At 37.6% G+C, this 24817-nt stretch overlaps 1 protein-coding gene across 1 annotated transcript in view; it reads left to right on the forward strand.

The window, feature by feature from the left end:
* The window catches only part of afdna (afadin, adherens junction formation factor a), a 150544-nt gene that overhangs the window by 28969 nt on the left and 96758 nt on the right, over nucleotides 1-24817 (forward strand). Inside the window, 5 exon segments of the mRNA XM_059356425.1 lie at nucleotides 15079-15274; nucleotides 15401-15513; nucleotides 16830-16987; nucleotides 17238-17398; nucleotides 24618-24775. Coding sequence (XP_059212408.1) covers nucleotides 15079-15274; nucleotides 15401-15513; nucleotides 16830-16987; nucleotides 17238-17398; nucleotides 24618-24775 — 786 coding nt within the window.

Genomic DNA, 24817 nt, shown 5'->3' on the forward strand with positions numbered 1-24817 from the left:
GGTTTCGTCCTGACTTTGTGTGTCTCTCCGTAGACGGTTAGAAAGGTCGGCAATAAATCAACAACAGCTCAAGGTTTCCTCCATCTGTTCCCCTGACAATAACTGATCAGATGGTGGTGGTCTGTCCTCTAATATGGGTCTATTTAGCCATTCATGACATGAAGAATTTTGAAAATTGTTGGAATATGTCTCGCATCTTGTAGCCTACAAGAAAGTTAAGCAGTTAAAAAGATTACTGTTTATCTTCCAACCACAGCTTAGTCTTATGCTATAATGTTTAGTGTTTTTCCAAATTACCAAGCTTTATTTTTGGTGATTAAATAACTTGAATAGTTAACAGATATGCAGATATTCCTGAAAAAAACATGTAATTTCAAGCTAAGAACACAAACCAAGCCTTAAGTTTATTTATTTTAAGACATTTTCTTTAATTGCAATATTCATTTATCTATTTCCTCTGCCATTTCTTTCAAACTTTACCTTTTATTTAAGACAGAAGATAAAAAATAAAAAAAAGTATTCTTTTGCAATGATTCTAACATGCATCAGAAAAAAATTGATTTTTATTTTAAAAAATATAGGTTTTTGTCAAAGAAGCCTAGTAATTTCATTATTTGTCAATTCATTTTGTGGAAATAAATTGTGAGAAAATCAAATGGTGAAGCCCAATAGTGTGTAGTAGATCAAATCATGAGTTGAGTAAATCGTTACGTCCCTATCAGCACCAATAAAAACCAAACAAATTGGATTACTGCATCTCTTTGGATAATCTGGGGTTTATGTGGTAAAATCTAATATAATCTAATCTTTTTTTATGTGTTTAGACTGGTGAATAAGCTGCGGTGCTGTTAAAAGCAAAAAGTTCTTCATGTTACTAAAACGTTAGTTCAGACAGACCCTTGGAACATTTGACAGCAGCTTGTTAAAATTCAGGGTCCTGTCAAGGTCAGAATTAGCATAAAATGCCTTGAGGCCTCATAACTTCATCATAGAGTAATGATTTTGTTTTTGTGCACAGTGTGTTTGTTCATAGATGAAGGCAGAACAGAGTTACAAGCAGCATCCCACTTTATTTATCATCATTATTATCATTTATTCTTTATACAGAACTTAGTCTTAAACAGGCCTTGATGATTCTGTCAAATCTGACTTCTTCCTCACTTTTCTGTTGCTTTTGTTCAAACATTTTGATCTACTTGACTCTTGAGATCCTCTGATACCATCTTTTCCTTCCTGATACCGATTCTGATACTGTGGGTATTGGCCGATACCGAGTACAGATCCGATACCAGTATGTTCTAAGAAAAAATCATACTACACCTGCATGACTGTGATATAATTATTATTGTGGTTATTGTGGACATTGAGCGCCGAAATCCCACATTTTTGACAACAGACGGGTTGGTCATCCAGGATAATACATTCCAGGATTTAGTCTGTTATCTTGTTTGCTTTTACGCTGTCGTCCTTCTTTTTCCTTCTTTTGTAAGAGCAGCGAAGAAAAACTGTGCCAGAGCAAAGAAGAACTGTGCCAGAGCTTCACGGAGCAAACCAGAAAATAAATTACTAATTTAATAAATTGCGTGGTATCTGATCGGTGCCTGGACTCCAGTACTCGCAGATACCGATGCAGCATTTTCGGCAGTATCGGAGCAATGTCCGATACCGGTAACTGAATCAGAACTTGACTCTAAAGTAAAACACGAGGTTCACCAGCCTTCAGCTTCTGATGATACATCTGCAACCGCAAGTACCACCCGAGATATTCGATACTGTGGATAAAGTGCTGTAAGCCTGCTATCATTTGGCTATTTAAAGCAAGAGGTAAAGTAATTCTCCTGCTTCATGTGATGGGATTCTTTGTCTTCGCCCTCCTCCTCCTCCTCCTCCTCTTCTTTCTTTTCCTCCGTCTGTCGGTGTGTCTGATGTCTGTGAAATTCCTCTGCTGGGATCTGATGTGGGACGACTTTCCCCTCCCCACATCTGAGCTCAAACCTTGGTCCAGCTGACCTTAGACACGGGCTTAGGGAGGAATCCCCCCATGTTACTGCAGGTGGGGCTGCAACAATATTGACTCAGGAACTCGGTTCATTTTATTAGGCTCATGTTCGGCTGTGTGTGTGTGTGTGTGTGTGTGTGTGCAGGAGACTAAGATGACGCACAGCAGCTGGAATCTATTCTCATTTTCAAACGGCCATCATCCAGAAAGCCCCTCTCCTCCCTTCGCTTTAAATTCATCGTTTCAATGCCAAAAAAGAAAATCCAAATTCAAGTATTCAGTGTCTCCATGGAAACTAGGGTTTAACCTTTCCTTGGGTTTGCCAGTATTTGTCTTTAATTTAACACAGGGCTGCAGTATCAGTGCAAAAAGCAAAAAAAATAAAGCTTTTTTTATTCACACTTAAGTGCGAGAAATAGAGCTGTGGTTTTGGTATCAAATAAAACAGCTGCTTTGCTTTAAACTTGGACAAACACTCACCCAGAACAACTGGTGTTTGTGGCTGCAATGCCTCATTTACACATCGTGAGTTAGCTTTATTTTCAATGTCCTGCTGAAATAAGAAAAGCTGCCCAAACCTAGACTCAAAGTTGGGAGAGTTTGGTGGTTTATCAAACAGCCAGTGGTCCATGACTCTGTAATAGGAAACATTTTTACTGCCATTAATTGTTTTCGTATTGCATTCCCATCACAGTATCCCCACTAAATCAAGATATTTTTTGAAGCCAACAGAAACTCTCCCCTGCTTACTGTTGCAGATGTGTTATAAAGAACCACAAGAGTTTCAAATGCTGCATTCAAACTGCAGGCAAATCCGATTTGTTTTTCTTTGCAAGTGGTCAGATCAGGTCACTTTGTATGTCCAGACATTACCAATCTATCTGCATGGGTGGCTGTGTTGATGCCATAGGTATTTGTAATTGTATAGCTATGCTGGTGATGCAGCTTTCCAATTTGGGTGCATGACCAATGGAGGGCCATCATTTTGCAGAAAAGTCATGCTGTCAAGTCGTGGTGCAGACAATTTTTTTTCTTCAGTGTCCATCCATGGACTGTTGTTCTCTGCATGTTGTGCTCCACAGTGCTCTGCTAGTAGCAGCATGGAGTGAAACTGTATTTGAAACTGTGGTTGTGCAATGCATTGTTAGTGATACAAGACATGTTGAATTCAGATTTGATTCGCCAGAGTGCCTCAATTATGAATTGTGCAGAAATCTGACTGGCATCACATTTCAAACCCCCTTTAAATGTGGTTAAATTTGCAAAAATGTGTGCTATCCAGACTTACCCTAACCCTAAATGCATCTGATACAATCTAAACATGCCAAATCCAGCTTGCATTGTCTAAAATTAATCTAAGACGTCTAAATTTCATGCAAAAACTGGTTAAAAAGTTGCCCAGGTCGAAACCAAAGGTGCAATCAACTGCTGCCAGTCAACAGCTGATATGTCTAGTTTGAAATGCTGAAGCCTTGAAGGTGTAACCAGGTTACATTTGAGTTTAAAATAAATGTTTGTTGTGGCCCTGGGGTCCTTGAAGCCAAGTGGTTAACATCTACGTTTTGATTCTAGCTGGGGATCTTTGTTGCATTTCCCTCTCTCTCCCTTCATTTCCTGTCAATCAGCTGTTCCCAAAAAGCTGAACATTTACATGACAGAGCTGGGCGATTTTTAGCTATTTAGTCCTGGTATTTTAGGAGCATTTTAATTACAATGTTTCTGGAGCATAAATACAGTCTTGTTAAATCTGTAACCCACAGAAAGTAATCCAATTTAATGTCATTATGTTCACAGCAGGCATAAACTGCTCAGACTCTGCATATAGCACATGCATTTAAAGCCAAATCACAACTGTACATTGCCTCTTCATTATAGTTCATTGCATTTGTTTTATTTTTAGCATTAGTGTTTGGTTGAGAAAGAGATTTTTTAGCATTTAGATGTTCCTGTTTGACTCTAGAGCATTGGACTTGTGCCTCCATTAGAGTTGCACATGTGTTAACATTGATTTATCACAGTATTGACAGGCTGTAAACAGGGTTATTGATTTTCTTGTTGTTGTCGTTGTAAATGCTAGTTCTGTTTAGTCGTAATAGTATCTTACTTTTGCACCAGAATCCACTCAGACATGCAGCTATGCTCTGTCTCCGCACGATGCGTCACACTGGAGGCCAAAAGTGGTTTACGTGCTCGGAAATGGAGCTCTGGTTAGTTTCCTGAACACCTGATAACCCCCTACCCAGCACTCCCTGACTTTCTCACACACACATACAAATATACCCAAGCCGTGTGTATGTAGCGTGGGTTTAAAAATGGCTTTAGAGGCTCGCTGCTTTTACTTGTAAGACGGAGAGTGAAAAGGAGATGTGGGAGAGCGATAAAAGAGTGAGTGAGACATGATGGAGGAGAGTGGAGATGGTGGCTGATAACTGTGAAGTGATAACTGCATGTGAAGAAGTGCTGGCCGGTCGAGCAGAGTTTCTTATAAAAAGCGATGATATCATGGTTAAATTCAGTTGGTAAATCAGCAGAATTTAGCAGCAGCAGTAGTAGAGATTTTAGAAGTGTCTTAGTCAGTGGATGTGGTGCTGTTGGGACAACAACAGTGTCTCTTTGCTTGGAAAGTATTCAGTTGCAAAATGTATCTCTGCATTTTGAAATCGCCTTTGGAACGGTCATAAATACCAGAACGGACAAACAACATAATTGGAAACTCCTCACTTGCAAAAAGTGAAAACAACATTTGTGAAAGCGTCTGATCACGATGCCTCAATTAAAGTGCACACAAAGCAAAAGACGGACATTAAAAAGGCTCCAACACAACACGCTGATAGGTAGAAAACATGTTTTGATCTTAATGTTCCTGCTTTTATGTGTATTGAGTGCACATCTGAAGCTTTAGTGAGTATTTTCCCTGCAGCTTCTAGTGGTTTTAATGTTGTTTATCCAAGCTTTTTTTCCCCTCACTGTATTCGACACAGTTATCAGTGGCCAGATGCATAAAGTTTGTAGACATATGTACCAAATGCTAGGGGCTTAAATCACAAGTTTCATCACGATACTTTATTATAGGGATGGGAATAATAAATCGATGATCGATTAATGGTCGTTAAGAATTTGGTCGATCATGTGGAATTTTTAATCGATCTGTGTGCAATTGTATATATAATATAATATAATTAAGTTGGATTAAGCTCCAGTTTGCAAACTGAAAGTTGCAACAACAATTATAAAACACACAGAAATACAAGAGTAAACCTAGCTTCCTGTATCAAACGTTGCTAGCATGAATTGCTAGGTTTAATTTGATCCAAAACTTATTTAAACACAAAACACATTTAAATATGAAGATTACTTTGAAAACTAACATAAAACATTAAAAACACCTTGGCATTAAATTTACAGTTTAATTTAGGTTGATTTAGTTTTATGATCGTTAGGAAGTCTCTTTTCGTCCTTTCAAAATAAAAGCGTGAGTTATCAAATTCAGGCTTTTGCACAGTAATGTATATATATATTTTATTTTGCCGATGTGTGCATGTTTTTATACATATTGGAGTATGCATAAATACATAGCGATTAATCGATTAATTGATCGTTAACGTTATAGATGCTCAAGCTGACAGGTTTCTTCCAAATATTACGCATTTTACAATACGGTAGATTCAATTCAGGGACTCAATATGAGACTATATGTAATTTTATCACAATTAATTGCATTTAAATTAACTTAACCTGAGTCATTTGAATAAAAAGTATTCTATTGTTTTAATGACAGGAAGATAAAGGTGGAATTTCAGAATCAAAGAATATCTGATGATGACTTGTATTGATATTTTCACTTTGCATTGATGATATTGGATCATTGAATCAATATGTGGACACAGATTGATGCACAGATTTCTGTTGACTGTGTAATTTCTCTCTTGGCTCAATAACAAAGATGAATTCCAGTAACTGTAGTGGTGTAAGGAAGTGTGCTCTTTCACAGAGGTGATTTATGTGACAGGTTGTACTTAATGTTAGGTGAATACTGTTTCCAGTTCCTTCCTGTGTTTATTTACATGGTAACATTCCACTGTTAAGAGGTGTGAAGTTTCTCAGTTAAAACTCAGGAAGAAGAGATATGAAAATGTCAATATTTAAACAAATTAGCTCTTTTAGATTTGAATTTTAACAGCAATTTATAGTGCATATTGTGCAATAAAATACACCTCAAATTCCATCCGGGTTGTAAAGAATTTAAGGGAAATCTTTTACAGGTTATAGTAGGGCTGGGCGATATGGCCCTAAAAGAATATCACGATGTTTCAGGCTATTTTTGCGATAACGATATTCTTGACGATATTACGAAATACTTAAAGATATAGAATTTTTTTTTTAGTCTGTTTAAATAAATAAAAATCTAAAATGTAGTGTAAAGTGCAAATATCAACAGTTGCCAAATACAAAAAAAATTACTCTTGACTCTTGCGTATGAGCAAATAATAAAAATAGCCATTTAGGGGTTCCGGGGCCATATTTTAATGACATTTTGTAAAGGAGAATAAAAGTTCTTGTATGTTTTATTTAAGGCATCTTATTTTGACAGTCCTCTTGTAAACTCTGTGGGGGATTCTGTTAACACACTGTGCTCTTATTTTGAAAGCTGCATGTGTTTAGCGACAGGGAATAAGTAGCTTTTTGTGATTAACCCTTTATCAGGCAAAGAACTATATTTGGTAACTTCAGGTAATATTTTGAGAAAAAAGTTGCAAATTTACTAGATTAAAGTGCCAAATCCACAAGAAAAAAAGTCGCAGATTTAAGAGATTTAAAGTGGCAAATCTGCGCAAAAAAAGTCGCAGATTTACGTGAAAAAAGTGGGAAAAAAGCAACTTTTTTCTCCCAGATTCACCACTTTAAATCTCATAAATCTGCACATTTTTTTCTCATAGATTTGCCACTTTAATCTCGTAAACTTTTTTCTCAAAATATTATTTCGTTATATTTTCTTTTTTTTTTACACATTCTGGCTGTATGTAATATCCTCCAATATTCTCTAGGGTTGGAAATTGGAATTTGCAAGTATTTAAATGAGTGCCCTTTTAAGGGTTAAAACAACTTTAACCACCACATCAAGAAGTAGGAATGTTGCCAATATCATGATATGCATTTTTTTTAACTTAACATAAATAAAAAAATACAGATATTATCGTGAACGATACGATAAGGCACACCCCTAGGTTATGGTTTAATCTACCACTTCACAATCCCTACAACAAACGCACTGACACACACACTTTGTGAGCGACAGGCGCCAGGTGGGATCTGGTTTTACAGCCAGAGAGAGAACTTAACTCACTTTCTCATACCAACACAGACGTGACCTCCGACCTTTCTCCTGGCTGACCTTTGACCCTGAGGCGTTAGTCAGAGGGCGTGATGGGCGGGTTTTGAAGTCGGGTTATCTCTGACACAGCAAGCTTTCACTACACTCCGACTCACACACGTTCACAGGCACTTTTACGGATGAACTGTCTGTGAGTGGTTTTGTGTGATAGAGAAAGTGGCATGCTGAAGATGAAAGGGTTTTTTTTAAGAGACCATAAAAAGTAAGAAGGAGGGAGGGAGTATCTACTAAAGAATACAGATACTAGTTATAGAATCTTAATTGGAGAGAAGTGATATTTTATCTTTGAACCAGGGTTGGTACAGGTGCTTGAAATCCTTGAAAATGCTTGAATTTAAATGTTGTATTTTCAAGGTTTAAAAAGTGCTTGGATTTTGGATAAAGTGCTTGTAAATGCTTGAAATTCTTACTGTATTTCTCTTGCAATCTGACTATATCCATCTACAGACTATAGATAATCTCATGTTCAATGTAAAAATAATGAGTAGCCTATCTGAAATGAAGACCGTTCCTCCTAAAAGTGTAATACCATCGCTGTTGGTTATGGAGTGAAATCTCCCCCTTTTAGTATGTAAGTACTCATCTAAAACATGCAATTTACAACAGGTGTAAGATACTGGAAAAGCTTTAAAATTTACCTTGAAAGTCTGAAAAAAAAAATGCTTGAATTTGACCACTGCTAAAGTGTACGAACCCTGTTGAACTTTTATCAACTTTGCAGAGAGTGAGCACCTTTTTATAGAGCAGAAAATAAGTAAATAAATATAATATAAACTAAGATTCTATTAAAACACGTAAAACTAAATGGGTTACACTCTGCTAATACATTAATGCTAAATGGGGAGTCTTCAAGTAGCATGCAAACATTCAAGAACTTCTCCCATGATGGCATATTTTGTATTGTTACAATTTTGTTGTCCCATATATTCATATATTATATTATATTATATTGTATTGTATTGTCTTAATGTGCACAGGAGGAGCTCTAGTTGAGAAATGCATTAATAAACACATATCTGCTTAGTTATGTTACAGTATGTTATAAACCATTTATTTAATAGGTAAATTTGGCATAAAAATGCTAAATTGTTGCCACAAAATGAAACAAAAACCTGGGATTTTGAGCATGATGCTCGATATTTCAGTTTAAAACACTGATAAAGATACATTAACCAATACTTTTTTTCTGCACTGCAATAACTTTCACTAATCAACATTTTCACCAGCACGGTATATCTTTATTAAGCTAATTTCACCTCATACATCAGCTGATTTGTTCACTAAAATGCATTTCTATAAAAAACAAAAAAACTGTTTTTTTGATAGAAATGCAATATAAAAACAGTAAAATAACTGAAACTTGTATTGGCAGAAGTCAGCACCGGCCCAAGAAAATATCAGTAAATGGATAATCAGTTTATTGCTAATATATATAGTGTGTCACCAACCAGCTTGAGCACACACACTTAAAGAAACACACACTTTCTCCCTCCCTGGTCTCCTTCAGGTTTTATCTACCATGATAACTGCTATCTACAATGCTGCCCTACTTTGTGTGTGTGTCATAAATAGTCCTGTCTCACAAGTTTAGTCACAGGTATCACTCTCAGCTCTCTCTCTCCCACTCACACACACACACACACACACACACACACACACACTCCCACACAACCCTACAGAACAATATGTGGCTAATACACACAGAGTCATTACACATTGGTTAATTAGAGTTAGAGGTATGTGAATACGCTACATGTTGACCCACTATATAACCGCATTCCCACAGTGACAGAAGTAGTTCAACATCAAAGACTTCCTAAACCTCAGTCGATGATACCGCTGTGCCTCGACATGACTGGAAATATGTGTGTGTTTATGTGTGTGTGTGTGTTTGACAGACAGCGTGTAGCAGGTCTTATCTGGGCTGCTGTTGTGTTCGGTGACATACTGCTGCATTAGCATTTCCTGTCTGCTGCCCGTGTGCTGTTTGCAAAATAAAAAAGCTGTTGGGGATTATTGGAATGAGAGCTGCAGAAAGGATAAACTGAACAGTTTATTGTTTATGCCACTCACATTTTTACATTTTGCAATTTTGAGAATGTTTCAATAAGCTTTATATAAACAAGCTAAACATTGTTTCTGAGCTCAGGCTTGTGTCCTTTCAAAATAATTTGTCCTATTTCTTGAAGTGAAAAATTTAAACTTTCCGTATTGTTCAAATTGTCCAATGAAGCGAACCCGTTTATGAAAACAAAAAAAATCCCTCAGTCTTAATTTTTAAGCCGCAGCACCTTATGTGCTCGACTATTCAGTGAATTGTTGCACATAAAGCTTTAAAGACAGACATAGTCACACCCTTGACAATCATGTTTTATTGTGTTTTTATCAATGTTTGGCCTTCATCCAAACAGTCCCCATGCTAGTGGTTGTTGTAGGTAATTGTTAATTTATAAACTATCAACACTTCTTCATTTTTACTGAGACTGAGATGCATAAAAGAGGGTTGACTCATTCACTCTAGTCAGAATACAGTTAAATGATTAAACAGTGATATGTTCATTTATGAGGACAGGAAGTGTTGTCAAAAGGCCACTAAAATAAATATATAACAGAGTTTGCCAGTCTAATATTACTTATGGAAAGAGACAGTCCTTTGACTAAAATAAATCTTTTAAAACATCAAGCGTATTTATGACTAAATAGTGTGTGTGAATGCATATATGTGTTTTTTCATGTACCAATGTGTTTTTGATGAAACGGACATGTCAAAAAGTATTACATTTCATATCAGTTATAGTTCAATATTCATACAATATGCACTACATTTTGTTTATACTGTGTACATCTTCAGAGAATGCATCATTTTTATTATACTGGTATTGGTATTGATACTGGTATTGGTAGATGGTATCACACCTACAAATAGGCCTTGGAGTAAGGAGGTTCAGGTTTAGACGATGGTCTGGAGCTAGAGGGAGTTGAAGATCTGATCATACTTGGAGGTGTGGAGTTGTGAGAATTGAAAGTGATCTGGAGCCATTTGTTTGTGTGACTTGTACCGTGTCTTGGAGGTATGGCGGGATTATGGCTGCTGTTCTGAACTAAGTAAATCTTTATGCATTTGTGTTAGTACTGGACACTGTGATTGCAAATTGAACGTATGGGGACAGAAGGATTAGACCATGGCCTTGATTTATGGTGGTTTAGCACCAGACTATGCTCTAGAAATGCAAGTTGTTGGACTAGACATGGCCTCGAAGTAAAGAGACTGGACACAGGTCTGGAGATAGGTGGCTGGTGGGAGTGTACCATGTCCTAGAGGTACTGGGGAATATGGTTGTTGTGCTGGACTTGAATGCAATAAATGTGTTTGTGTAAGGGCTGGATAATTGCTGTTACATCTGGAAAGATATGGGAGTGTAGGGTTGGCCTTAATAAAATTGTGGTTTAGCACTAGACTATTTCTTAGAATTGCAGGAAAGTTGGACTGAACCATTTTCTAGGGGGAAATATTTGAGTGTAAGACTGGACCTTTTCCAATAAGCAAGTGGATGTTGGTGTAGACTAGGGATGGACAACTTAAATGCTGCAGGGGGCCACAATTTTTCATGGACAGTACCACAGGGCCACATATAGGACCGTGCACTTAATCAGATATGATGAAACTGCCATTTTAAATATGTTTGCAGTGCAGTAACTTAACAATTTTTACACTGCACTTTTAAGACTTCATGCCCAAATGCATGTAGTTGTACTGAGGGCCACTTCAAGTGAGGGTGCGGGCCGTATGCGACCCCAGGGCCTCCAGTTGCCCATCCCTGGTGTAGACTATTACCTGGAGGCCTGGGTCTGTCGGACTGCACCATCTCCTGGAGGTATGGGGGAGTATCACTGCTCCACTGGACTTGAACTACATGTGGTTGTACGTGTCCATTCCCAGTTGGTTGTACTGGACAGTGTGTTAATTATCCACTGCTGGCTCTTACTGGGCTTTGTTTGAACCCAAGTGGACTAGTGTCTCCACAGTAACAGTTACCAACAGTTACGCAAGCTTGACAACGGCAACCCTCAATGACCCACATTCCACCAGTAAATCACAACACACACACATTCCCGGCTCCACCCTTGCCTATCGAAACTACGCTCAGTGTTTCCACTCTGCCTGGCTGCGTCTCTATCAAACGTGGGAAGTGGGGGAGAAAGACGGGAGGTAACGGGTGAAAAAGAGATGCATAGAGAGAGTTAAAGTTTTGTCTCTTTATGTAAAGGAAGAAAAAAATCTTTTTTTTTTTTTTTAAACTTTCTCTGGCCACATTTAGGAACCAGTCACTCTTCACATCTTCTTAACTGTGTGAATGTATGTGAGAGGGAGGCCGCAAAATGACATTAATGGCGTAGAATTAATCTAGTTTAAACCTTAGCCTCAAATCACCCTGCACACACACACACACACACACACTCTCACACACTCTTTCGATCTGTCATCTTAAAAGTCGTTTGGCCAGTTTTCCACCCTGCTGAAATGCTGGCAAGGTCTCTCTTTAAATTCAAAATTGCTTTGTTGGCAGCCTGACAGGAGAGATACCAACGTTATAGAAGAGCCACAGTCAGGGTTTTCCCGCTTAGGAAGGCACAACATCCCACCCTAACATGAATAAGAACACGTTTTTAATGAAGTAAAACTAAAGATAAAGGCCGCCCTTTTCTCTAGAAAACCCTCACAGAACCAGTTACAGTAATAGTTTTACTTTGAAATCCCTTCAGGGGACGGAAGCCATACCATGAACACACACTCTGGTATGTTTGCCGGTTTAAAGCTTGTAACATTTACGATGTTTTGTTGGATTTTTATTACAGTTCTCCGAATGCAGTTTCCGTTCAGACCTTGATTGAATAAGAACTGGGCTAAAATATGCTTGTGTTATAATAAATCAACTACAAGAACACCTTAATAACACTTACATTGACTTTTTAGATGAACTAAAGACTACAAATTGCTGACTAATTGACGTTTGAGCACAAATGGTCCACAAACTCAAAGAGAAATTCATTTTTAACATGAGTCACATTGTCTTTGACCAAGGCAATACTTGCCCATCCATCCATCCATCCCTCCATCCATCCATCCATCCATCCATCCGCTAGTGATGATTGAGATCCATCCATCCATCCATCCATCCATCCATCCATCCATCCATCCATCCATCCATCCATCCATCCGTTAGTGATGATTGAGTTCCTTCCATCCATCCATCCATCCATCCATCCATCCGTTAGTGATGATTGAGTTCCATCCATCCATCCATCCATCCATCCATCCATCCATCCATCCATCCATCCATCCATCCGTTAGTGATGATTGAGTTCCTTCCATCCATCCATCCATCCATTAGTAATGATTGAGATCCATCCATCCATCCATCCATCCATCCATCCATCCATCCATCCATCCATCCATCCATCCATCCAGTAGTTTTGTGATGATTGAGTCACTCTGTCTGTAGCAGCTGATGTTGGGATGTAAACGATAACTGTAAGACTGTGCATGTAAACCTAAGGCGATATGGATGGAAACTCAAAACTTACAGTGTGATATCTGGGTTACAGCTGCCTTTAATTACTAGTAATATGTTTGGGCGTGACAAGCAATGCAACCCCTCTGTCCTTTCTTACAACCACTCCTCTCAAGGCCTCACAGTTTGGGAGCAGCCAATGGTCGCGTTTGCATCCAGAATATGTCGGTGTTGCATGTCACATAATGCTGCATACATAGGGCCTGCAACATGAAAGAAGGAGAAGGTTTTCTCTCTGTTTTCAGGATCGTTATTTGTCATTTCTGAGATTTGTATGCACGTTTTTAAGCTATATAATGTGATGTTGCATCGCCTGTTATCGTTACTTAGTTTCAGTCATTTTGTACAGAGTTGCTTCATCCAGTTTGACTTCACTGGGGCGCCACAGGACTGTTTATGCTCCGCTTTAGATTTGTTTTTGCTGAGAGCGACATGATGTCTTCTATTAATTTTGAGCACATACTAGCTTTTTAATGTCTACAAGCTCCCTCTGAGATCTGAGGCTTTTTAAGACCGTTTTAACGGCAGTTTCAATGAAATATGAGGCCAGTTTCACGGCCGAGCTTTAATGCACACACGCATGCTGCGTCAGCACTGTGTTACATATGATTACATCGGGGCTGGGTGTGTATATGTTTAAGACATTCTTGTTTTATAGTAGACTCTGTGCAGAGGGAAATGTCAACATGGAGGCAATAAATTTGCACCTACAGTGCATACACACAGTACAGTGTAGATAGCCCCGGGAGTGTCTATTTCAGCCTGCTGCTTTTACATCCAGCATTGGCACTGGCTGTGCTGGAGCCTGTTTGTGTAGGAGAGAGAGTGGTTTCCTTTCACCAGCACTGATAAAACTGAGGAAGGATTGAAAAAGCAACACTTTATTTCACAGGCTGGGAAGTAAGGAACTTTCTTGGAAAGAACGATGTAATTTGGTACTAATTATGGAGGAAAAATAAGAATTTCCTTGAAGCAAATCTGCATTTTTGGAATTAATTAATTGGAAGTGTATCAGTTGAATATTTTCCCTGTGATTAATACAAAATAGAGTTATTCTCATAAACGTTTAAGCAATTAATTTATTGAAGGCAGCAGTGGTGTAATTCAGGTCAGTCACAGTGCAAAAAAAGAAGTAGCTGCATGTAGTCTGACAGGTCAGCGAATGACAAAACAAACCTCTGTCTCTGCCGTCACACAACCTGCTGACACACTTCACTTCTGGCTCTCAGCCAGTGGAGCTGCTGTCCTCCCGTGACTCTAAAATCTGCTGAACAGTCACCTCACAGCTCAGCCCCGCACTGATAATGACCGCTTTCAATTGATTTATTATGTAATAAAAGGAAACATTTGAATCTGTGGCTTGATATGAATAATCTCACTTCCTTAACCCATTAAGGCCTAAAATGCCTGGAAAAAATGCCTGTGAAATCTATGGGCAATTTTAAAATAAGCCCCTAAAACCTGAAGTTTTTCTGGAAATTCAACCGAAGTGTCAACTCTTCCTACTAAATAATAGATTTTTCAGCCTCTGTAACAGATAGAAATGAAATTCAAAAAGTATTTGAGAGCTTATAGCTGTTATATCTGAGCTCCCTCCACTATAGTCGTCTTCCACCATGATTTCAGTTCTGGAAAAGTCCCATGATGCATTGCGACACTCCCACATGTATTCTCATTATGTCTTTTTTTTGGTCATTTTGTGTCTTTTTTCTTTAGTCATTTTGTGTCTTTTTTTTAAAGTCATTTTGTGTCTTTTTTTAGTCATTTTGTGTCTTTTTTTTGGTCTTTTTGTGTCTTTTTTTGGTGATGATTTCAAAGTTCTGGAAAAGTCCCATGTTGCATTGTGACACTCCCTCATGTATTCTGATGCATTTCATTGGCCAAGAGACCGAAAATAGGTTGAAAAAAACTACAAATACTACAAAACGACATATCCTCTTTCCCGTCTTTAATGGTAGAATAACGCAACAGCGCCCCCGGTTTAATGGTAGAAATGCAGTAATGCTTTCCCGCCTTAAATGGGTTAATGCAAAATATATTCTCAGTAATTGGACTATATTTTCCATGTAAACATTAACTAACTGACTTGGTATCACTCTTGTCTCTTGAAACAGGACTTGGAGTTCCATGGCGTGATGCGGTTCTACTTCCAGGACCGGGTTGCCGGTAACTTTGCCACAAAGTGCATCAGAGTGTCGAGCACAGCGACAACGCAGGACGTCATCGAGACGTTAGCGGAGAAGTTCAGACCAGACATGAGGATGCTCTCCTCGCCAAAATACTCCCTGTATGAGGTCCATGTCAGTGGCGGTGAGTCCCGTGGAGTGGGGATAAGGGTTTGACCTGCACAACCAAACCAAAATAATCTTTATTATTTCATATGTTAGGGATAATTTCATGTTGTTGACTGTCTGTCTGTGTGTGTGTGTGTGTTAGAAGAGCGTCAGCTGGACCTGGACGAGAAGCCTCTTGTTGTTCAGCTGAACTGGAACAAAGACGACAGAGAAGGACGCTTTGTGCTGAAGAACGAGAACGACATCCTTCCCAAGGTCGGCTGCTCTTTCTGCTGTTGTCTGTTAACCTGTTTGACTGTTTACCAGTCGGTTTACTGGTGCGCTGACTCATCCATTCATTCATACTGTCATTCATCACCTATTGAAAAAAAAAAAAAAAGGAAATCTCCTTAAGCAGCTACAGCTCAGCCAACATACTTTATCTACCTTGTCTGGATACATGTTGTTATTTGGAGACATTTTCTGTTTTGTTTTTTTAATGTGAGTAACCGGCAAAACACAGACCATGTGACATCACATTGAGATTTGTCCTGCATAGACACAATAAAGTTTGATCAATGTTTGTATACAGGTTAACAGGGATAAAATCTATTGTAGAAAATAAAAAGGCTGCTCTATTGTGGCAGTGGCAAGTCTGACGTCACAATTATTTAACACTATGAAACTTTAGAAACATCATGCATTAACTTAAAATTTTTTTTTTTAACCAAAATATAATAAAATAATATAATAATGTAATATAAAAATAATTTAAAAAACATTTTTTTAACCAAAATGTAATAAAATAATATAAATATAATACAATATAATATAAAATGATACTTTAAAAAACTGTTTAACCAAAATATAATAAAATAATATCAATACAAATATAATTTAATAATAATATATTTTAAAAAATGATTAAAAAATGTTTTTAACCAAATTATAATAAAATAATATAAATATAATACAATATATTATATATATATATATATATATATATATATATATATATATATAAAAATAATATTTAAAAAAACTGTTTTAACCAAAACATAATAAATAATATAAATATAATATAATAATATAATATTTTTTTTAAATAATGTTTTTTTTTAACCATGGGTTTTCTCAAACTTTGAATGTACGTAAATAATAACAATAAAAAATAAAAGTAGAAAAAATGTGATGAATAAAATATTTTACCATAAATACATTTAAATTAGTATATACACATAATGAATAAAAATAAATTAGAACAAAATAAATAAATAATAATAATAATTATGTTGTGATGTGATGTTGGTGCACTTCAACATAAATATTAAATATATATTATAATTAAAAGATAAATCATTTATTTTCTCCTCTAGTTTGTCTGTATGTAGGACATGACTTAGTGAAGTAGAAGTGAATAAATGAGGTTTTAAAACTTAATTACAAGCCTTCATCACACTCGACTTGATCAAATGTAACTTTGTAAGATGATTAATTCAGTTTGTTCATTTATTCATTCATTCAGAAATTAGTACATCATCATTACAAAGTGAAGCGAGCACGTCATTAACTCTTCATCCCCTCTCTACCAGAAGAGTCAGAGTAACGGGCCGGAGAAGGAGAAGGACGGAGTGATCCAGAACTTCAAGAGGACTCTGTCCAAGAAGGAGAAGAAGAAGGAGAAGAAGAGGGAGAAGGAGTTCGCCCGGATTCCCGACGGAGACGAGCAGGCGCTGAGCCGGGAGGACGGGTGAGACACGCTCCTTTACACTCATCCATCTTACTGTCCTGCCCGACATCCTCCCAGTCCTCCGAGAGGAGCTGTTTTTTATTTATAATGCCAAGAAAAGCACGGAAGGCTCCAAAAGAGGAAAGAATTAGTGGTTTAAACTTCGACCTTTATGTTCCTTCATCCGTCTTCCTTTTTTTTTCTCCCTCCTCCTCCTACTTATCCCGTCTTCTCTCCCCGTCATTCACCTCCCTTGTTCCTGTGGTTTTAGGGAGAACAGTCGTCTGGCGGCGGAGGTTTACAAGGACATGCCGGAGACCAGCTTCACCAGGACCATCTCCAACCCCGAGGTGGTGATGAAGAGGAGGCGCCAGCAGAAACTGGAGAAACGCATGCAGGAGTTCATGAGCAGCGACGGGAGGCCGGACTCAGGTACTTAACACATTCAGGCCTAAAATGCCTTGAAAACCTATGGGCGATTTTAAAGTAACCTCTTAAAACCTGAAGTTTTTTTTTTTAGTAATTTTATGTCTTTTTTTGGTAATTTTGTGTATTTTTTTAACCCATTTAGGCCTAAAACACCTGTATAAACTGCCTGTAAAACCTCTGGGCGATTTTAAAATAACCCCTGAAAAACCTGAAGGTTTTTTTTTTGGTAATTCTTTCTCTTTTTTTGGTGATTTTGTGTCTTGTTTTGGTAATGTTGTGTCTTTTTTAATAGTTTTGTGTCTTTTTTTTGTAATTTTGTGTTTTTTTTTTTTTAACCCATTTAGGCCTAAAATGCCTGTAGCAGATGGAAATGAAATTCAAAAAGTATTTGAGAGCTTATAGCTGTTATATCTGAGCTCCTCCGCTATAGTCGTCTTCCGCCATGATTTCAGTTCTGGAAAAGTCCCATGTTGCATTGCGACACTCCCACATGTATTCTGGTGCATTTAATTGGCCAAGAGACCGAAAATAGGTGGGAAAAACTACAAATACTACAAAATGACATATCCACTTTCCCAGCTTTAATGGTAGAATAACGCAACAGCGCCCCCGGTTTTAATGGTAGAAATGCATTAATGCTTTCCCGCCTTAAATGAGTTAAACTGTTTGTGGAGCTTCTGATGATCTGATGATCTTGTTTACTAGTGAATCTCTCCTGCCAAACCCAGCTTGAACTCCAATCATGCATACTTCACAGTCTCCTGGTTCACAGTGGTCGTCAGGGGAAAATAACAAGCCAGTGACTTCACTGTAGACAGAATAGTGTTGAGGCACAGATCCAGATAAGGATATGAAGAAACATTCCTTTGAGCTTAATGGGATTAACTCCATTGAAACAGAGGAAACCACTAATATTTTACCTGCAGCTGGCTGAGAGGTGCAGCACCTGGACAAGACTCAGTCTGAGGGGAGGAATGAAGAGAGCTTGATGGTTTCTTTGTTAGAGCTCCAGAGCCTCTTCTGCACAGATTGGTGAACTTGTTTTAAGGACAGCCGTCTCTGCAGCACCTCTAGTAGAGTAGAAGACATATAATGCACTGCCAAGACTTTGGTAAAGAGCACTTCAGCAGACCTGATTGATTGATTTGCACCACATTCTTTAATCGGTTTATTATATCGGCGGATATCGAAGTGTTGGCTGATGTCCGATAGTTCATTTTTAAGCCAATATCGTCCGATACCGGTAACGTGCAGATAATATCGTGTATCCCTAGTTAGTGCATAAAAATTCTGTGTCCTTTTTTTTGTAATTTTATGTCTTTTTTTGGAAAATTTTTGTCTTTTTTTTTGTAATTTTGTGTCTTGTTTTGGTAATTTTGTGTCTTTTTAAAATAATTTTGTGTCTTTTTTAATAATTTTGTCTTTTTTTGGTAATTCTTTCTTTTTTTGGTAATTTTGTGTCTTGTTTTGGTAATTTTGTGTCTTTTTTAAATAATTTTGTGTCTTTTTTAATAATTTTATGTCTTTTTTTGGTAATTTTGTGTCTTTTTTAATAATTTTGTGTCGTTTTTTGGTAATTTTGTGTCTTTTTTTTAATAATTTAGTGTCTTATTTTAATCATTTTGTGTCTTTTTTTAAACCATTTAGGCCTAAAACACCTGTATAATCCCTAATTAGTGCATAGAAAAGCTGTTGACATTAAATTGTGGATGAGGTCGGTTTAGCTGTTCAAGCTGTTGTAAGTAGACTTAAAGACGACTGACAAATTAACATGAAAAAGCAACAAAGTGTCTTTGAAGCGTTAGCATTGATTCTCCCAGTCTGTTGAACTGGACTGGACTGATGAACGCCGTTCTTTAAAAAGATGTTTCCTCAGCTGGTGTTTTGTTTATGCTGGTGCAAAGCGCTGTTTACTCAGTCTTTTCCAGTGTTCAGTGAGGTTGAGATCTGGTGACTGACGCGGCAGACACAGCAGATGAATCACACCGTTTTCATATTCATGAAACCACTCAGTGACCCCTCGTGCCCTGTGGATGGAGGTATTATCATCCTGGGAGAGACCACGCCCATCAGGACAAAGATGATTATTCAGAAAATCAAGGTCAACTCAGGATGTGAAGCGTTATAATACATGTTACAGAGCACGGCTGCATTCTAAATGCTTAACAAGGCAAAACACCTGCGTGAAAACATCTGCATTCAACTCATTTATTCAGGTTTTTTCATATATATATATATATATATATATATATATATATATATATATCATGTAACAAAGGATGGCTATTGGCATAGTAATAACACTGTGTGTAAATTATGTAACTTAAGAGAAATAAATGACTTAGGCAATTTTTTGAACATGCCTTTGTGACTTAAGCAAGATATGGTAACACTTTATTTTGAAGGTGTCTACATAAGAGTCACACAAGCCTGTCATAAACATGACATGACAAATATCATGAGCATTAATGTTACTTCAAAGTGTCATTAATGTTCATGACACATTCCATGTCATGTTTATGACACGCTCATGTCACTCTTATGTAGACACCTTCAAAATAAAGTGTTAGCATATCTTGCTTAAGTCACAAAGGCATGTTCAAAAAATTTCCTAAGTCACATTTTATTTTGACTTAGGCATAATAAATCCACTTAAGTCACACACTTGACATAGGCCATTATCTTAAAGGGGTAAAATCACATGATCTGATCAGCTGAGGATGGAGGTGATTTTACCATAGGTGGCTATGAGGAGATGATTTAGGCAAAAAAAAAAACAATTTTGACAAAAAATGACTTATTTTAACAGTGTGACGATATATAAGTAACAAGTGCTATTGTAGCGGTGGTGAACCTGCATCAAGAGCTGAAAATCTCATGATCATGATTGAGGAAACGACAAACGGAGCCAAATGGTAAAAACCTGCTCCCAGATTGAACATGACATCATGAGTTGACTGGCTTTGGAAGGAGTCCGAGTGTCCTTGTGTGGCTGAAGGAAAACCTGATGTGAACCCCTGAGAAAATCTGCAGAGCGACCTGCCCATTACAGTTCACTGCCGCTCCTTATCTGCTGTGACAGAGCTGCAGAATCTACAAGGAGGCAGCTGGCCGAGGTGTTCTGCAGCTGTAATCACCACCAGTAGAGCTCAGGAAAAGTGGAAATTGTGTTTTTTTTTGTAAATGGAAAATTGTTGCGTGTCTCTTCGCTACGTGTCACTCAGGTTACCTCAGCTGGTCCGCAGAAGGACATATGTTGTTGGGACGTGTCACGCTGACATGTTTACACACACACACAGAAAGACGTTCGAACACGACCGACACAAACACGCCGGCTGGTTCCGTGTGTGTGACTCAAATATTACGTAATCACTGTGCCAGACAGACAGATGGACCAGAGAGGGAACCGACTCTAAAAACGGCTTTAACCACTGTCCACATACGGTAGACACACACACACACACACACACACACACACACACACACACACACACACACACACGGTGGGACAGGACGGCTTGTGGTTAGACGTGACGTTCTCCCAGCAGAAAGTGCTATTTTGAACGAGCTCACTTTATGTAATGTTTGTGAAAAAGCCTGTTTGCGTTGCTGAAGACTCCCTTGTGGGTTTTACAAAGCTGATCATTTCTAGTTGACACATCATGGTCACACCGCGCTGGGTACAATATACAGCTCTGGGAAATATAGAGACCACGCTCACAAATCTTTATCTTTTAAAAGCAAGAAGTGTGTGTGTGTGGGGATGTGTGTGTAGGGCATGGGTCTCAAACTTGCGGCCCTCGTGACGATATTTTGTGGCCCCCACCTTGATATGAAATTTTAATGCGAGTTTTATATGAATGGCACTTTACCGTGTTGTGTGTGGAAGGTCCCTTTTAATTACTTTTTTGGGTAATTTTGTGTCTTTTTTTTGGTAATTTTGTCTTTTTTTAAATAATTTTGTGTCTTTTTAGTAATTTTGCGTCTTTTAAAAAATTGTTTTTGTCTTTTTTGTCATTTTGTGTCTTTTCAAAGTAATTTAGTGTTTTCTCAATCATTTTGTGTCTTTTTTTGGTCATTTTGTGTCTTTTTTAAGTAATTAAGATTTTTATGTCATTTTGTGTTGGTTTTTTTTGGTAATTTTTTGTATTTTTTGGTCATTTTGATACTGCCAATAAATGCTCTAAATGGCAATATTTTAATTAAAATAAAAAATATTTTAAATGTTGTCAGCACTTCATAGAATGAAACAAAAATGTTAATTTTACTCAAACGCATACCTATGAATAGTAAAACCAGTAAAACTGCTTCCATCTCTCGGGTCAAGAAAAATGTAATTCAACACTTATATTTCACTGTCAAGTATCCCTGTAATAAGAATGTCTGGAATGCGATCTATGTTCAGCTCCAATTCTGTCGTCTGAAGATCATTACCGTTATTGATTGGCATGGCCGGTAATGAGCCAAGACGTATCATGTTCAGCTCATGGTGGAGTGTAATCTAACCCTAAAGAAAACTACATGTTTTTTGAGCATTTTCATACAAAAAAATGCCTCAAGAATCGCTTTATTTTGCCTCATAACAACTTTATTTTGCCTCATAACAACTTTATTTCTTTGGGTTTGGTTGACATTTTGCTTGCTGTGGTGCAAATGTTGTTAAAGAGGCTTTTCCACTTGTAAAGTGCTAAAACTGTCCTGGAAAACAGGAAAACACAGTAACTGAGACTGGGCGGCTGAGATATCAACTATAAATGTTCAGGTTCATGTTGTAACTAGATTACATTTTGAGCTTCTGCTGCAGCGCCCTCCAGGTGCACTGGTTAACGTTTCTGGTTTGATTCCAGTTGGGACTTTTGTTGCATGTCTGTCTTTCCTCTCATTTCCTGTCGGGGATCCCACACATCCTGGAAAACCTGGAAAATAGTCGACCAATTTTCCAGTCGTGGAAAACTTGTGAAAAATGGAAAATGTCCCAGGAAATCCTGTGTTGTCCTATTTTCCTTTAGCTGAGACTCTCTATCAGAACACTGGCATCTGAAAGTGCAATTATGTTCAGGATTATATTCACTTTCAAATGCTAGTTTAACCCTTTGGAGTCTTGGGATATTTTGTCTGTTATTGAATTCTTTTCATTCTGCCACTTAAAAAATGTTTACCATGCTGTGGTGTTGGTATAATTTTTTTTAAGCAAAACGCCACCTTTATGACCTGATAGTTATTTTTTTCTCTTTGACTTACTGGATCAACATTTTGAGCCCAAAAGAAACAAAAAAAACCCCAATATAAAATCAGATTTTGAAAATTATATATATATATATATATATATTTTTTTTTTTTTATATTTATATATTTAAATCACGTTAATCCTCAATGAAGAATTTTAAATCAAGTCAAATATGTAAGAGCACTTCACATGGAGACAAAAACTGCTGAGTGCAAATGCATAAAGTGCCTGAAATACATGTGCAAATTAGTTTTAGTCATAGGAATAAAGTGCATAGATCACATGTGAGTTAACGTTTCTAAATGTTGAAAATGGTTGCAAATATAATATTAAAAAAAGGTAAAATGAGGATAACATCTATTTTTTTAAAAACTTTTTTATACTAAATATATTAAATCTCTTCTTTTTACTGTCACCATCAATTAAAAACCAGTTTCTAGTTAAAGCCGATCCTTTAGAGGGAAGCTAACGGCTCGACGTTGCTTCAATTTTATATGGTGACGTCATGAAGACGTGATGTTCTGGTGCTTTCGTGGACTCCAGAGTATTAATGATGCTGTTGGTTTGTTGTGGCCAAGCTGTGCACACACAGCATCAAGTCACGTCACAACTCCAGACTGAATGATATTAGTCACAGCTGACTGTTTATTAGGATAATATATTTACCTTTCTTTCTTCTGGGGATGAGTAAGCGCCTCATGATCTGTATTTGTTTAACCAACCACATTATTTGTGTCGGTACAAGGAGTGGGTGCAATTTGAAGTGGCTCAAACCAGGTGTTGACATTTTAAGCCTGACATTTATATGGTTTGATCAGAAGTTGTCATATTAATTATTGTAGAGCAGGGATGTTAAACTCAAACACACAATGGGCCAAAATTTAAAACTTGAATAAAATCGCGGGCCAACATTGAACAAATAAACCTTTTAATATATACCAAACATGTTTTGCTTTAACATTAAATATGGAACCAGCAATGCTTATAAACATACAATATATAACTAAATAGTGCAGACATGCAAAATAAAATTTCAAATAAAAAACACATCAATGTCATTCATTTATTAAATAAAAAATAAATAAAAATCGTATGCCTCTTTTCTATTTGCATCCTTCTGATTTAAATATCAAAATAAACTTTTTCAACAGGTTAATAAATTCTGCCTTTCTTTTTGCCATTTTTGGGAAGGGGTAGCTTGGAGACAGCTCTAGCTTGAGGTTGCTATGACGACTGTCACAGAGGAGCGTTTCTGGGTCCTGTCCTGATTGATGCGCCAAAACAACAGCAGGGCATTGTGGGATTTGTAGTATTAGCTGTAAATACGCCGTATAATACTGCCGGGTCAGCTTTTATAGTACAATAATAAGTTTGACACCCCTGTTGTAGAGGATTCTCAGAATTAAGCCTCAGATTAATGGTTTGGGTCACATGAGTCAGAAAATATTTCTTTTATAAGTCTGGATATTGACACTTTATACTATGATGCTACTAGTTCATATCAAAAGTGCATTATCTGGATTAACTGGAGTATTTGGCCCAGCGCTACATTCTTCCCAAGTTGTTTTAAAATGTTGAATGATTGAAAATAGGTCTAGTTGGCCTAGTTGCTTAAGGTGAAATGCTTGCAAAGTTCTCTAAAAAATGTGATTATTGCTGAAAATCCATCCATCTATCCATCCATTCATTCTCCTCCGCTTATCCGTGGCCGGGTCGCGGGGGCAGCAGGATAAGCAGGGCATTCCGGACGTCCCTCTCCTCAGCCACAACGTCCGAGAGATATAATCCCTCCACCGTGTTCTGGGTCTTCCCCGGGGCTTTCTACCAGTTGGTAGTTTATTACTGAAAATGTCCAGGGAAATGACCTCTAGAAAAAAGTTGGGACCCTTTTTAACATGTCTGGGTTCCTGGTGCTGGAGCAAATAATGACTTATCCTTTTATTTGGTAGCAGTGTGCAAAGACTAACAGAGTGTGCGTGTTGTTGTTCCCTGCAGGAGGAACTTTGCGGATATACGCCGACAGTCTGAAGCCCAACATCCCGTATAAGACCATCCTGCTCTCCACCAGAGACACGGCGGACTTTGCTGTGGTGGAGGCGCTGGAGAAGTACGGGCTGGAGAAGGAGAACCCCAGAGAGTACTGCATCGCCCGGGTAACCATACTAATCTCACCACAACTCCTTCACATAAACACA

Source organism: Centropristis striata, chromosome 18, assembly GCF_030273125.1.
Source record: "Centropristis striata isolate RG_2023a ecotype Rhode Island chromosome 18, C.striata_1.0, whole genome shotgun sequence".
Lineage (NCBI taxonomy): Eukaryota > Metazoa > Chordata > Actinopteri > Perciformes > Serranidae > Centropristis > Centropristis striata.